This window comes from Fundulus heteroclitus, chromosome 6 (assembly GCF_011125445.2).
Source record: "Fundulus heteroclitus isolate FHET01 chromosome 6, MU-UCD_Fhet_4.1, whole genome shotgun sequence".
NCBI lineage: Eukaryota > Metazoa > Chordata > Actinopteri > Cyprinodontiformes > Fundulidae > Fundulus > Fundulus heteroclitus.
The window spans coordinates 12,455,664-12,469,136 of record NC_046366.1 but is presented as its reverse complement, the minus strand read 5'-3'; the positions used below and the strand labels follow the sequence as shown (position 1 = coordinate 12,469,136).

At 43.0% G+C, this 13,473-nt stretch overlaps 1 protein-coding gene across 1 annotated transcript in view; it reads right to left on the bottom strand.

Annotated features, from left to right (window-relative positions):
• Positions 1–6,101, bottom strand: part of LOC105934606 (potassium/sodium hyperpolarization-activated cyclic nucleotide-gated channel 2) — a 59,375-nt gene extending 53,274 nt beyond the window's left edge. Inside the window, exons 1-2 of the mRNA XM_036138066.1 lie at positions 4,195–6,101; positions 1,247–1,670 (exon numbers count right to left, since the gene is read on the bottom strand). Of these exons, the coding sequence (XP_035993959.1) occupies positions 1,247–1,670; positions 4,195–5,381 (1,611 nt within the window). The 5' untranslated portion in view covers positions 5,382–6,101. The remainder of the gene's footprint in view (positions 1–1,246; positions 1,671–4,194) is intronic.
• Positions 6,102–13,473: the final 7,372 nt, after the last annotated feature.

The following is a 13,473-nucleotide window of genomic DNA, read 5'->3' as shown; positions in this document are numbered from 1 at the left end:
GCCTGGTCTCTAACCAACCAGCTACCCTGCCATCAATCGGTCTTCTATGATATATTCTATAGCTTGTTCACAACCCTACAAGCCAACCAGTAAACAGATAAATTCATGGAGTCTCTTTACAATCGCACATTAAACATTGCTGGATAAAACTTTAATAAAACTCAAATACCATAAGTAAATCTAAATTTGTGTTAACTTTTGTTAACTTTGCCAATTTACTGATCTTGTGAATTTAATTGTTTAAAATAAACTTAATGGACCTTCCCCACTCTGTGGTTATACTAGGCAATCATGAAACTGCAACAGATCTAGCAGAGATGCTTCTTGAGGTGCTTTTTAATTATATTCTGTAAAACCTCTCAGACAGCGTGAAAGAAGGAAAACTTTGTGTATCTATATTAGTGTTAATTGCTTTTTTCTTGCAGTTGTTATATTATTGTTTGACCTAGTTATGACAATTCTTAAATAAAGAGGATTTTGTTTTGAAAAAATACTTTATAACTATATAAATGTGTGAGTATTTTTAGTTTTGTTGCCCATTTTAAATGTATTGCTTTTTTTTGTCATTGTCTTTAACTTCAATATTTCTAACAGAAAGCCCAAATTATACATTTTGTCTAAAAAATAACTGCTGGCTAGAAGACTCACTGTATGTGCATTGCAGGGGTTACCTTATAGCATTTCTTTAGCTATTTAATTTCTCATAATTTATATTTCTTCATCATATTCAGGGCTATAAATTGCTCGGTCACTCAAGCTACACTGCAGTTTGTAATTAATTAGTGACATGTCTAATCACAGTCGATGCCCCCCGCAGTCCTGAATATTATCATTATTCTCCACCTCTGCTGCTCCACCTGTGGTGTCTTAATTGATTAACTATGTTTGCCCTGATAACAGGCCGCTTATTAGGCTGCCTGATGCCACCGGCAGGACTGCAAGGTCACAGAGGCAGATGTGCGAGAAACCTTTTTTTTATTTCATGCTCCAAAATCCCTTTAATGTTGTATTTGTTTGTTTTTCACAGGTTGGCAAGTGACAGCATCAATAAAGCAACCTTCAGGTGAAGGAGTGCAGGCTACTTGGAGCATATTGAGAGGCAGATTGTCCACTTGGTCATGAGCCAGTACCGCCATATTGAAGACAAATCAGAGACCTTTTAGACTAGACTAGAAGGGACATGCTGTCTTCTGTGTCTGTCAGTGGTATAATTAATAAGTACAGCTCAATAAACTTGTGTTCTTACCTCTTCCCATTGGTGAATGTAGCGTATTAATCTGGAGAGCCTCAGCAACCTCAGAAGACTTAGGATCTTGGTAAAGCGGACAATCCGCAGGGCCCGAGCAGTCTTGTACACCTCCGAGTCGATGCCTTTCTCCACTATGAGGAATATGTAATCCACCGGGATGGAGGAGATAAAGTCTACAATAAACCAAGTTTTTAAGTACTTTCTCTTTATAGTTTCAGGGTCCAAAATGATGTCCGAGTTGTCCTCAATGATGATTCCAGTGCGAAAGTTAAGCACCAGGTCCATGAGGAAGAAGGTGTCAGAGACCACGTTGAAGATGATCCAGGGCGTTGTGGTTTCTTCCTTGAAAAAGGTGATGCCCACGGGGATGATGATCAGGTTGCCCACCATAAACAGCAACATTGTAAAATCCCAGTAGAACCTGTGTAATTGAAGTGGTGAGTAATTCAAGGTGTGACGCAGTGAGGGAAAAAGAACAAGACAAATACAGAGTCAGACAGGAAAGAACAATATAGATTTTCAAACAGAAAAAAACAGTAAGCAAAGTGCAGGAGTTAATCTTTTCCTGTCTAGACATCAGGTAATCATTTTAAGATCAACTATTACTATCAGTTATTTTAGCTCGCTATCCGCACTCATCAGGCATAACATTATGACTACTGAGAAATGGTCAAATAACACAGATTCTTTTTCCATTGGTATTGCACCTATTAGTGGGCAGGATAAATTATTCAGCAAGTGAACATGTTATTGTTTAAAATGGGCAAGTGTAATAATTTGAGCAGGTTTCATAAGGATCAAACTGTGATGGCTAGACAGCTGGGTCAGTAAGAGCATCTACCAAACCGCAGCTTCGGCAGAGTGTTCCCTGTGTATGGCTGTCAGGATCTTTTAAAATTGATCAAAGGAAGTAAGAGTGGTGAACCAGCAACAGGTTCATTGATGCACTTGGGATGTCAATATTGGCCTGTGTGGTCTAATAGTAACTAAGAATAGGGAGGAAGTTACTGCTGGTTCTGACTCAAAGCCACAAACCAGTCAAGAGGATTGTTTTACTGTGCACAATAGTAAACTGGTCAAATACATGTAAACAGGATTTTTTTAAAACTTGGTGGTTTTATAGTTTTTCAAGAATTGTTTTAAATGTTTGGCACAGTTGACCACCATTGGGTTGATTATAAGTCTGCCTGCACGTCTGTGCGTATAAACTGTTGGGAGTTTGATATCGTCTTAATGGAACGCATCAATCAGACCAATTGTTTTTCATGACAATTAGATGTTAAATGAATGAAGAACTCTGTTGGTAAAAACCTGATCTTTCCAGTCTGCTCTGGTCCCCTGCAGAAACTGCTTCCATGTGTTTTAAGGTGTTCCGTTTTTTTTCCTGAAGTCGTATGTAGTTCAAACATGCAGAACAGAAGTAAACACTTTGAATGAGAAATGTGATGGAAAAATTACAAATACGGATTGGTGCAATCAAAGGAACTGTTATTGTTTGCCCAATGCCTTACTTGATGTCACCAGAGGCATGTGCTTGGCAAAGATTTTACCTTGATTAAATAATGTTTAAAAACAAAGCAGTAAAACTAATGGGGGAAAAAAAATTAAAATTACATGCTGCCAATTTGGTGGCAAACTATATCTGAAGTAAGTTTAGTTCGTCTTACGGAAAACCATGACAAGTATCTTAAATTGTGGCGATGTTAGGATCCGTAGATGGGGATGGAGGAGAAAGGGAGTGAGGTTTCAGCCCGTCAGAGGAAGCTCTGCAGGACAGGTGCAGCGCTGAGTCATTACACTGCGACTTATGCAACAAGCTCCGCTTCCTGCAACATAAATACACGCCACAAAGATCATATTTGATGCAACTTTGCCGCTGTGCATTAATGAGAATGAAAAACTGAGGAGGACTGCTGAAGTGTCTTCTCGTGTGGGTGTCAAGGATCTCTTAAGTGATTTGTCATCGAATTATATCCGGGCAGTTGTCTTCAAGTTTGGCTTTTAGTGCTCATCTGACTCGGCGTTATGTGATACAAGTGGGCCAAACATGAATGGTGCTGAGAAAGGAGGAGGGGAGTAGCGCTGAGAAGGGAGCTGTCTGCTCCATGTGGTGCTGATCCCCAGCCGGTCCAGCCCACATTGAAACCCGCTGCTTTTCCAACCCAGATACTTTTAATCAAATAAAACGCTTTTACGGGAAGACGTTAATCACACAAAGCCCTCTATCCCAAAATGTTTCAGTGACAAAATAGGTGCTGAATCCCCAGCCCGGGTTATCCGCACAACAAACAGGGCGCATCCATCGATAAATGGCAGGATCCTGGAGTCATTAGAGCGGACCTGTCTCCGGTGAGCATGCTTGAGGTTTTTCGCACACTTGGCTCAAGGTGACATTCCGTCAGTGAGTGCATCGCGTACACACATGCATGCACTCCCATATAGCCTACATCCTGCCAGCACGGCTCTTGACGCAGAGCCGACGTTACTGCGATCATTAGCCGCCTTCTTAATATGACAAAGACGATGTTTGTTTTTTGTTTTTTGTTTTTCAAATGAGCAATACATTTCGTCGGATTTCTGCCGTCTTTGATGAATGTGAGCATCGTGCTGTTAAAAGTCGAGATGTAATAGCAGGCCTGGCTTGCAAGATCACTCCAGACATGCTATTGTTCCGACTGCAACAGGATTTGTTTACAACCTTGAGAGGACACTCTTCGCTAAAGTGCCCGACAACAGGTTGTTTTGTGGGGGATGGGGTGTTAACAGCATCTCTTTGGTAAACGCTCTGCCGATACGTTCAAAATGGCAAATCCACCGCAGGTAGCGTTGAACAGTAACGGCGCATGTGTTTCCTGTGCTTCCACTACGCTCAGTGTAAATAAGTTGTAGATGAGGACCTTTACGGGCCTTTAATCACTTCCACCAATGGCTGCCCTGTCTCTTACCTGAAATCGCTATAAGGGTGGATAATCCAGTTTCCAGCTGATTTTACCCTCTCCTGCTCCTTCTCAACTGCTTTCTGACTACCATACATGCGCAGGGAGAATTTGTTAACTCCGGGCTGCAGCATGCTACTGAACTGCCGCTGCATGAAGCTGGCTTGACTGCCCCGAGGTTCCGCGTCCTCGGCGGGCACAATCGGCGGTCCATCCTCCTGTTTCTGGAAAGTTACAGAGTTCCTCGGCTGCTGGATCTGAGTCTGGGTCGGGCCATGCAGCGAGGAGGAGGCTTTCCGGCTCGGTGCGTTAGAGAAGGACACCTTGGAGTCCTTTTTCTCAGGTACGCCGCTGGACACGGGGGTGGCGCCCGGGTTGGCGCTCTCCCCTCCTTGCCCCCCGGTTAGAGACCCGCCTGGCGTGATCGAGCCGTCCATACTGGCGGAGGTCGAGTTACAGGCTCCCCGCATGGCAGCGCCTCCGTCCTCGACTCTCCCCGATCCCGCTGTCGGCTTCTCCTGCTTGCTGATTATTGAGCGCAGGCTCCCGGTACCCGATCCCCTTCTGCATTCTCCGTTTTTGTTGCATTTCATCCTGGAAGCTGGAGCGACGCCGCTGCGACCATCACCCGCTGTCGCGTTAGAAACCTCTACCCCGACCGCAGATTCCGACGCCTCCGCCCCAGACGCTCCGCTGGTCTCACCGCGTTGGGCAGCATTGCCCGGACAGGGTGTCTCGGTCGCTCTGGAGGCAGCAGTGGGCCGTGAGGCGGAGGGAACGTCCTCTGTGTGCGTAAGGCTGAGATCCTTGCTGGAGTTTCTCCTGGAAGCCGAGGACGCGGCTCCCCCTCCTGGCGTAAAGTTCTTCATCCTGATACTGCCGCCTCCTCCTCCTCCACCTCCGCTGCTGCCGCTCCCCCCGGCTCGGCGCAGCCGCGGATGCTGAAACCTGGACTCCTCTTCCCCGTCCTCCGTCTCATCCATCACGACGTTGCTGGTCAAGCCGGGCTGGTTACCGCTGGCTCCGCCGGGGGGACTGGGGTTCAAGCAGTTCTGTCCGCTGGTGCTTTTGGGGCGCTTGGATGCGGCAGCCTTAGGTGCGCTTATGTGGCTGCACCCGCTGCCACCCACCGCTTTCTTTTTCATGGTGGCAGAAGACGCCGGTGAGACCTCATTCTTGTCCATGACATTGAGCATATCGAATTGTGCCTCCAATTATCTTTGAGGAAGGCCAGCCGGAGAGAGAAAGAGGGGGGTGGGGGTGCAGAAGAAAAGGGACACTGCGAGAAAGGAGGGACGAAGAGAGGGAGGGGTGGACGTGACTTTTTTTCAAACAGCACTCCCCTCAGTCACCTCTCACAAAACATTATTCTAAATGAGTCCTTTACCAGGATCGGAACAAGCCAGAACAAAGGAAGATCATGCATAGGTCATGAAACTAAAGGGATGCTCCCAACTCAGGCCTGTCACGACTTACAGGTTGAATCTCTGAAAAAAATGGTGTCACAAATTTACAAAACTGACTGTATTACACATCCAGGTGGCATAAGCAGAATCACCACTTGTCAATAGAGGTTCAAGCTGCCTCGTATTTGCAGCTCGTTTTGACAATTGAAATTTCCTTGACCACTGGCACCCCAAGCATGTGTTTAGCGCCGTCTAGAGGCCTTACAGCATCTATTATGGCCGGACTTCAAGAGCCAACAGCAGACGGTCACAAGCAGAAGCATATACACGGAATAAGTCCAAAATATTTAGAGTTTAGCCAGATGAACAATCTGAAAGAATTAAAATAAAACTTTTATCCAAAGTTGTAAATTATTCCTGTAATTCAGCAACTCAACTTCAGTACTCAAGTCACAATACTCTGGTGAGCCTCTGTGTCCCTGCTGTGTGTCACCAGTCAACTCTATGGAAGCTCTGTGACAATGGTCTTTTATAGTTTTTACTGTTGTGTTTGTCGTATTGCATTGTAGTGTGTTGTGGTGAGTTTTTTGTTTTTATGGACCACAAATCCAAAAAAATCAACAATCAAATAAATAAATCAATACAGTTGAATTTTCCAGTGTTTTTGCCTTTTTGAGTGGAGGAATGTTGGAGTGCCATTACTGATCACTAGAATGTTCGTTCCTGCAAAGTTATGTTTTGCAGGAGTTGTCCTAATTAACATATATATTATATAGCGCCCTGCAAAACTATCCATGCCCCTTGAACCTTTACTAATTTTGTCCTGTTATAACGAAAAACTTCAATATATTTTACTGGTTTGTGACCAATTCAAAGCATTGCTGAACTGTGAAGTGAAAGGAAAAGGATACATTCTTTTTTAATTTATTTATCACAAAAGAAAAATCTGCAAAGTGTGGCATGCATTCATATGTAAATTGTGTCCAGCTGAGCTGGATTTCATCTCAGTATTAAAACTGCAGTTCTGTAAATCTCTTAGAGGTTTATTAGGGGACAAAACTGAGCAAACAATAACTCAAAGACCAAGGAGCAGGCTATATAGTAGCTTTGAAACATTTCAAGAAGCAAACCATCATCCAAATAATGGTATGAAACAACAGCAAATCTAACAAAGAGAGAATTAATCAGGGTAGCAGTCAAGTGGCCCATGGTAACTTGGGAGGAGACTGAGTATTGTTTGTACTCTCCAGAAAGCGGTCCTTTATGGAAGCACTTTGAAAAGAAAGACAGTGTTGAAAGCAACCAGAATAACCAGCAGAAAACTAACACTGTACTTGAGGGTTCATCTTAGGATCTTAGCTGTTCCTAAGATTTTGCTCTTCTGGACTGAGATTTCTGATGTTTCTCCAGGTATCTGTCGGAGCCACTTCTCCAGAGTGGGAGTTACTGCCCTGAGTGCTCCGATGACCACAGGCTCTACTGTTGTCTACAGCTTCCAGGCTCTTTCTAGTTCTTCCCTGAGCCCTTGGTATTTCTTCAGTTTGTTGTTCTGTTTTTTTTTCCTGATGTTTTCATCACTTGGAAAGGCAACATTGATCATGACAACTGACCTCTGCTGCTCATCAATGATCAAAATCTCTGGTTGGTTACCATTACCATTTTGTCTGTTTATATCTGGAAGTCCCACAGGATCTTAGCTCTGTCATTCTCCACCACCTTGGGAGGTGACTCCCATTTTGACCTGCGGGTCTCCAGTTGGTATTCTGACCAGATAGTTCTGTACACTATACCAGCTACTTGGTTATGGTGTTCCATGTATTCCTTCCCTGCTAGATCCTACACCCTGCTATGAGATGCTGGATGGTTTCTGGGGCCTCTTTGCATAGCCTGCACCTGGGACCTTTTCTGGTATGGTAGATCTGGACCTCTACTGCTCTGGTGCTCATGGCCTGCTGCTGTGCTGCCATGATCAGTGCTTCAGTGCTGTCCTTCAGTCCAGCCCTCTCTAGCCATTGGTAGGATTTGGTCATGTCAGCCACTTCAGCTATCTGTTGGTGGTACATGCCATGCAGGGACCTTTCCTCCCACGATGGTTCCCTCAGTTCCTTCTCTTCCAGCTTCCATTGTCATTCAAACATTCACTGAACGTTTCATCCCTTGGGGCAATTTTCCTGATATATTCTTTGAGCTTGGATGTTTCATCTTCAACGGTGGCTCTGATGCTCACTAGGCCTCTGCTTCCTTTTTTGTATTAATGTATAGCCTGTGGGTACTAGATTTGGGGTGGAATCCACCATGCATGGTGAGTAGCTTTCGTGTTTTTAACATCAGTGATGTGGATTTCCTCCTTTGGCCAGCTTATTACTGCAGCAGAGTATCTGATTACTGACAAGTCATAACGGTTGATTGTCCGGACCTTGTTCTTGCCGTTGAGCTGACTTCTCAGAACTTGCATGACTTGTTGCTGGTATTTAGCTGTTGATGCTTTCCATGTGGCCTCTTTGTGGTTGCCATTTGCTGGTGGTATTCCAAGGTACTTATAGATTTCTTCAACATCTGCTATTCTCCCTTCTGGGAGTGCAATCCCCTCTGTGTGGATTACCTTCCCTCTCTTTGTCACCATCCAGCCACATTTCTCCAGCCTGAATGACATTCTGATGTCCCTGCTGTGGATCCTGGTGGTGTGGATCAGCGAGTCAATGTCTCACTCACTCTTAACGTACAGCTTGATGTCATCCATGTACAGGAGGTGGCTGATAGTGGCCCCATTTCTGGGTCAGCACCCATAGCCAGTGTTGTTGATTATTTGGCTGGGGGGGTTAAGGCCTGTGCAGAACAGCAGACGGGACAGAGCATCTCCTTGGTATAATCCACATTTGATGGAGATTTGTGCAGTTGGCTTGAATAATCACAAAGGTAAATTAAATGATGCTGGAACTAAAAAAAAATGCTCATCCTCTCCATCCATGATGTTTAATTTGAACCTCATCTGGGATTGGGAGCAGCAGTTTAGGAACTGCCTCAGCTTCTGTGATGTTAGCTGCTACTGGATGTAAAAAAAAAAAAAAAAAAACTGTCTTGTTGCTATGGTAATGGATCATTGCAGCTTTTGAAAAGTAAAAAAGTAACAGCAAAAAAACTTCCCAACAACACAGCATCTAATACTAGATGGGAAACTATTTCAAAAAGCAATGCATCAACCAGAATAATCAGAAAATAATATAAAGAAAACATTGCATGGATTGTAACAGAGCTACGCTACTAGTCAAAGGTTTGGACTCATCTTTGTTATTCAATGGCCTTTGCTTATTTTTTTGACTTTCTACGTTGCAGATACATAGTGAAGACATCAAAACTGGGACATGGAAAAATGAAATTGTTTGACAAACGCTTTTTACCTTTTTAGATTTTATGTATTTTGAAATATGTACAATATGCATTGAAAGAACTGAGGAGGAAGAAGGAGACAGATCAGAGAAGGAAACAAAATAACTCCAGGAAGAAAAAGGAGGTTGAGCAGCAAGACAACAACATCGGTGATGTTTGGACAAGCCTAAAAACAATTTGAGGTCACAAACGGAGCACCTAGGCCGTCGGTGATTTGAGATAGGTGAATAAGCTGAATCAGCACTTTCTGAGGCTTGACCAGCCAATCGTCCCCTTCTAACATCCTGCAGACACCCTCATTCTGGACCACTGCCTGTTCTTCTACCCCAAACTGTACATCTCTCTGCCCCCAGCGGTAATCCATCCCTGTCCCCTCTGTGGTGGCATCAGCCATCTTCTATGGTGTGGTCTGTTGGAGCAGGAGCTTATGTGTAGCTGAGAGGAAGCAGCAGGCTAAACTGATGAGCAGGGCCAGCTCTGTCCTGGGATGCCTCCTGGACCCAGAGCAGGTGGTGGAAGACAGAAGGACTGTAAGAAAAATAGCATCATGATGGACAATGTCTCTCATCACATGCATGGAGCTGTTGCAGAGCTGGAGAGCTCTTCCAGTGACAGACTGCTGCATCCCAGATGCTCTAAGGAACGTTTCTGCAGGTCCTTCATTTCAGCATAGGTAATGCATAGTTTTCTTGTTCTGTGAAATCTGCTGCTGTCTTTTCACTGTTTAATTTGAATGTGGCATTTTTATCTGATGGTGCTGTAGTATCAATAATTGCACAATATTTAATGTTTTGCCTTTCTGATAAGTTCATTATCTTTTGCTATAGAACATAACTTTAAATTGGCCTGCTATTCATACTAATCCAGTGCATAACTCTGTCTATGTATCTTTGCCTGTACCACGCCAGAATTTCCCTATTGTGGCTCATTAAAGGTATTTCTCGTCGTATTTTAAGATCACGTATCCTTTATCTTCCTCTTCACAGTTATGCACAACTTTGTGTTGATCAATCACATAAAATCCCAATAAATTACAGCTGGCGAGCATAATGTGACAAACTGTGAAAACTTCAAGGGTAAACATAGTTGTAATTATTTATGAGTAGTTTATAAATACATTTCCATTTCACGCAGGCTTAGCAGAGCGGTTCCCTAACACATGGAGCTTGCATCTACTGGGTGTCAGAGGCAAGTTATTCCACAGAAAGAGTAATCATGTTAACCAAAATATCTGAAAACAGATTTCCCTACTGACAGGTAAGTTATAAATGACCAAAGTAGCATTTGAGTGTCGTTTTTCCTACTTCTCTATACAAACTTATCTAGCTTTTACACTGTAATGGCAGGATCTCCTCTTCCACATTCTGAGTGCACATTTGTGCCACAAGCCAAAACCACAGGGACCACAGTCCACCATTCTTACACATCTAGGCCATGATAATCGAGTGGTCTCGCCTCAGAGTGGAGATAAAGTGTTTAGCCTGTTTTCTCTGATCTAGTTTTGGTCCACTCTAATTATGGACCCATATTTTGGCTCTAGTGACTGTTGTGGTAACTAACATCGACATATGACACTCGTAAGGAAAAAAAAAATATTAGCAAAGCCAGATTTGCTCTGCAATGTTCTCTGCTACATATTTTAAAGGGTTTCTTCCTTATTTTTTCATCTCAGCAGGGATGTCACCAGGTTCATCTTGGTTCTTCTTAGTTTCTTTTCCCCCTACTCCTCCCGTCTTCCCTTTGCTTAATTAGTCAAAACCCTGCAGCTGCGCTTGGATTTGCCATTTGTTGTATTGCCTAGTTACCCAAAGTTAATACAACTATCTTACTTATCAACAAATGGCCTAAAGGGGTAGCCAAAGACCGACGGCAGAATAAAGCAAACAGGTGGAGCTGTTGGCCTAGAAACAGGATTCTTTGGTACACAGGTGGATTTCCATCGTAACAAAGTTCATCCATTGATCATAGTGAAGTATGTTCGCCTACATAAGGAAGATGAAGTGATGACCTTATTGGTGTAACACACATGTCCTGAAAACAAAGGAGAAAGAAATTGAAAGTTTTCCCAAAAGTTATAAAAACTCTCAGAGGTTCCCTTTAATTACCGAATATTTCTCTACGTCTCTATCTCAGGGCCGCCATTTTGTTAGGGCTGCGTAAACAAACCAATCAGACCAGCCAAACAGCTTTTTGCATTTGAGGAGCATGCCGACGCCTAATCTCTGGCAAATTTGAAAGCCTCAGCATTGAAATTTAATTTGGTATTCATGGTAATTTAAATATGAAAAACCTCACAGGTCGGTCCAGTGACTCATCCTCCACTTGCATGTTAATCACTGCTAAATTCTCAGACTATCCAATAAATAAATTATGTTTTTTTTTTTATCTCAACATAACAGAGCGAAGCCAAGCAACTTCCATTTGTTAGGATATTCTGCCAAAATTAATTAAGCTTTTGGTATTAGAATTGCTCCAGACATGTTGAAATGGAGCAAAACCATCAGAGATATTAGTGTTCATTCCTTGTTCTTTCATCCGTAGGATATTTTTTTTTTTTTACTACTACAAAATCTGAAAAACGTGGCTTCCATTTTCATTCAGCCCCTGACAGATAAATTGCAGAGCCACATTTTTCCCTCACTCACAGTTGGTAGTCTTTGTGGCATTTGTTTTACCTTTTTTTATATACAAAATAGCTCAAGCTCTATTAGATTAGTTGGAGAGCTTCTGTGAAGGTAATTTTTTTTTAAGTCTAGCCACAGATTTAAATGTAGCTCTAGACCACAGGTGTCAAAGTCCAGTCCTAAAGGGCCAGTGTCCTGCAACTTTTAGATGTGTCCCTGGTCCGTCACGCCTGAGTCAAATAATCAGGTAATTAGCAGGACTCTGAAGAACCTGACTGCATACTGAGGAGTTAATTGTGCCATTTGATTCAGCTGTGTGGGACCATGGAAACCTCTAAAAGTTTCAGGACAATGGCCCTCGAGGACTGGAGCTTGACACCCCTGCTCTAGACTTTGACTGAGTTAATAATATGCACTGATTGGTCCCCAGTGAATAAAGGTATTCCACACAATGTTGCTGCTACCACTTGCTGTGTTGAGGGTCACATTCAGGGTAAGTTTTCCTCAAAATGTCTTGGTTGCATCTTACCTGGGGCACCTTCTTCCACGTTTGCTGTTTCCTGCGTGGCTTGAGTGCAAACTGGATTTCTTATGTGGCGAGAAATTTGTCTCGCCACATACAATCTATGGTCTTCATCACGCTGTTTGTTCACTAATGTTCTCCAGCAAATCTTTGGTGGAGTTTATTCAAAAACATTAAAACCATGTATCATTTTAAGGCATTTGAAAGGTCCTTTTCAAGGTCATTCTAGAAGTTTAATGTCCAGCATCTTTATCCAAATGAAAACTATTCCTAAGGGTGTTTGGGATCACTGCCATTATTTGGGCACTCGATTTTGCACAAGTTTTAACGATCTAGCTGTTGATTTGAGGTAAAGTCTAGTCCTCTAAAATTGTGCAAAGCAGCAGTGCCACACGCAGTGAAAACAGACCTTCAGCATAATGCCACCACCGCCATGCTTGACATATCAGTATCAGTGTTCCCATATATAAAAGCCTCATCTCAACGCCTCTTATTGTGACCAGATAGCTCAATTCTTGTCTTCAAGCATAAAACCTTTCTCCACCAGGCATGTGGGTTGTTCATGTGAACAGCTGCAGTAATTTCCCTCTGGGATTATTAAAGTATATCTGATTCTGATTTCAAAAAAGCTCAGAGGTGTCAACTTTAGAGCATGCAATTCTTTATTGGTCAGCACTTTCTTAGTCCCTATGGATGTTAAACCTGCTTCCTCGGTGTCCCAGCATCTTGTGTCTTGGTGTTTCGGGATTGCTTTCGAACATATTAACAAATTTCCTTTCATCTGAGTGACAGCTTTGGTCATATAATTGAAAGTTAGATGAAATTGGAGTTTCGAAAAGCCAATGACTTCAACACACATCCAAAGTGCTTTCAGAATGGTTAAAGCAGATGGTTTCAACCATCTGTTGAAATGGCCCCAACTTCCACTGTATTGAAAATTGATGCGGCAGTGGTGGCGACGCAGTGGCAAAACACCCAATCCATGTTCGGAGGCCTCGGTCCTCAACAAGGCGGGGTTGGACCTTTGCCCTATGTCTCCCCCCTCTCTCTCAGCCTCATTTCCTGTTGGCCTGCTGTCGAGTGAGCGTCACAAAATTAACAAGATTGATGGACTACTCTTGCAAAATATCCATTTTCAGCTGCAAGACATTTAACTGAGGTGCAACTCCTGTGTGGAATAGAGGAAATCCACAATAAATTTGAACTTGTGCACTCAATTCCTGCCATTTTGTTTTTAATTCACTGAAGTTACATGTTGAAAAGTACTCTATATTTAAAAGAATGGCAAAAAAAAGTAAATAAAGGCCAAAAACAAAGTAACCAGTATACCCTTTAAAGAGTGCCTGTG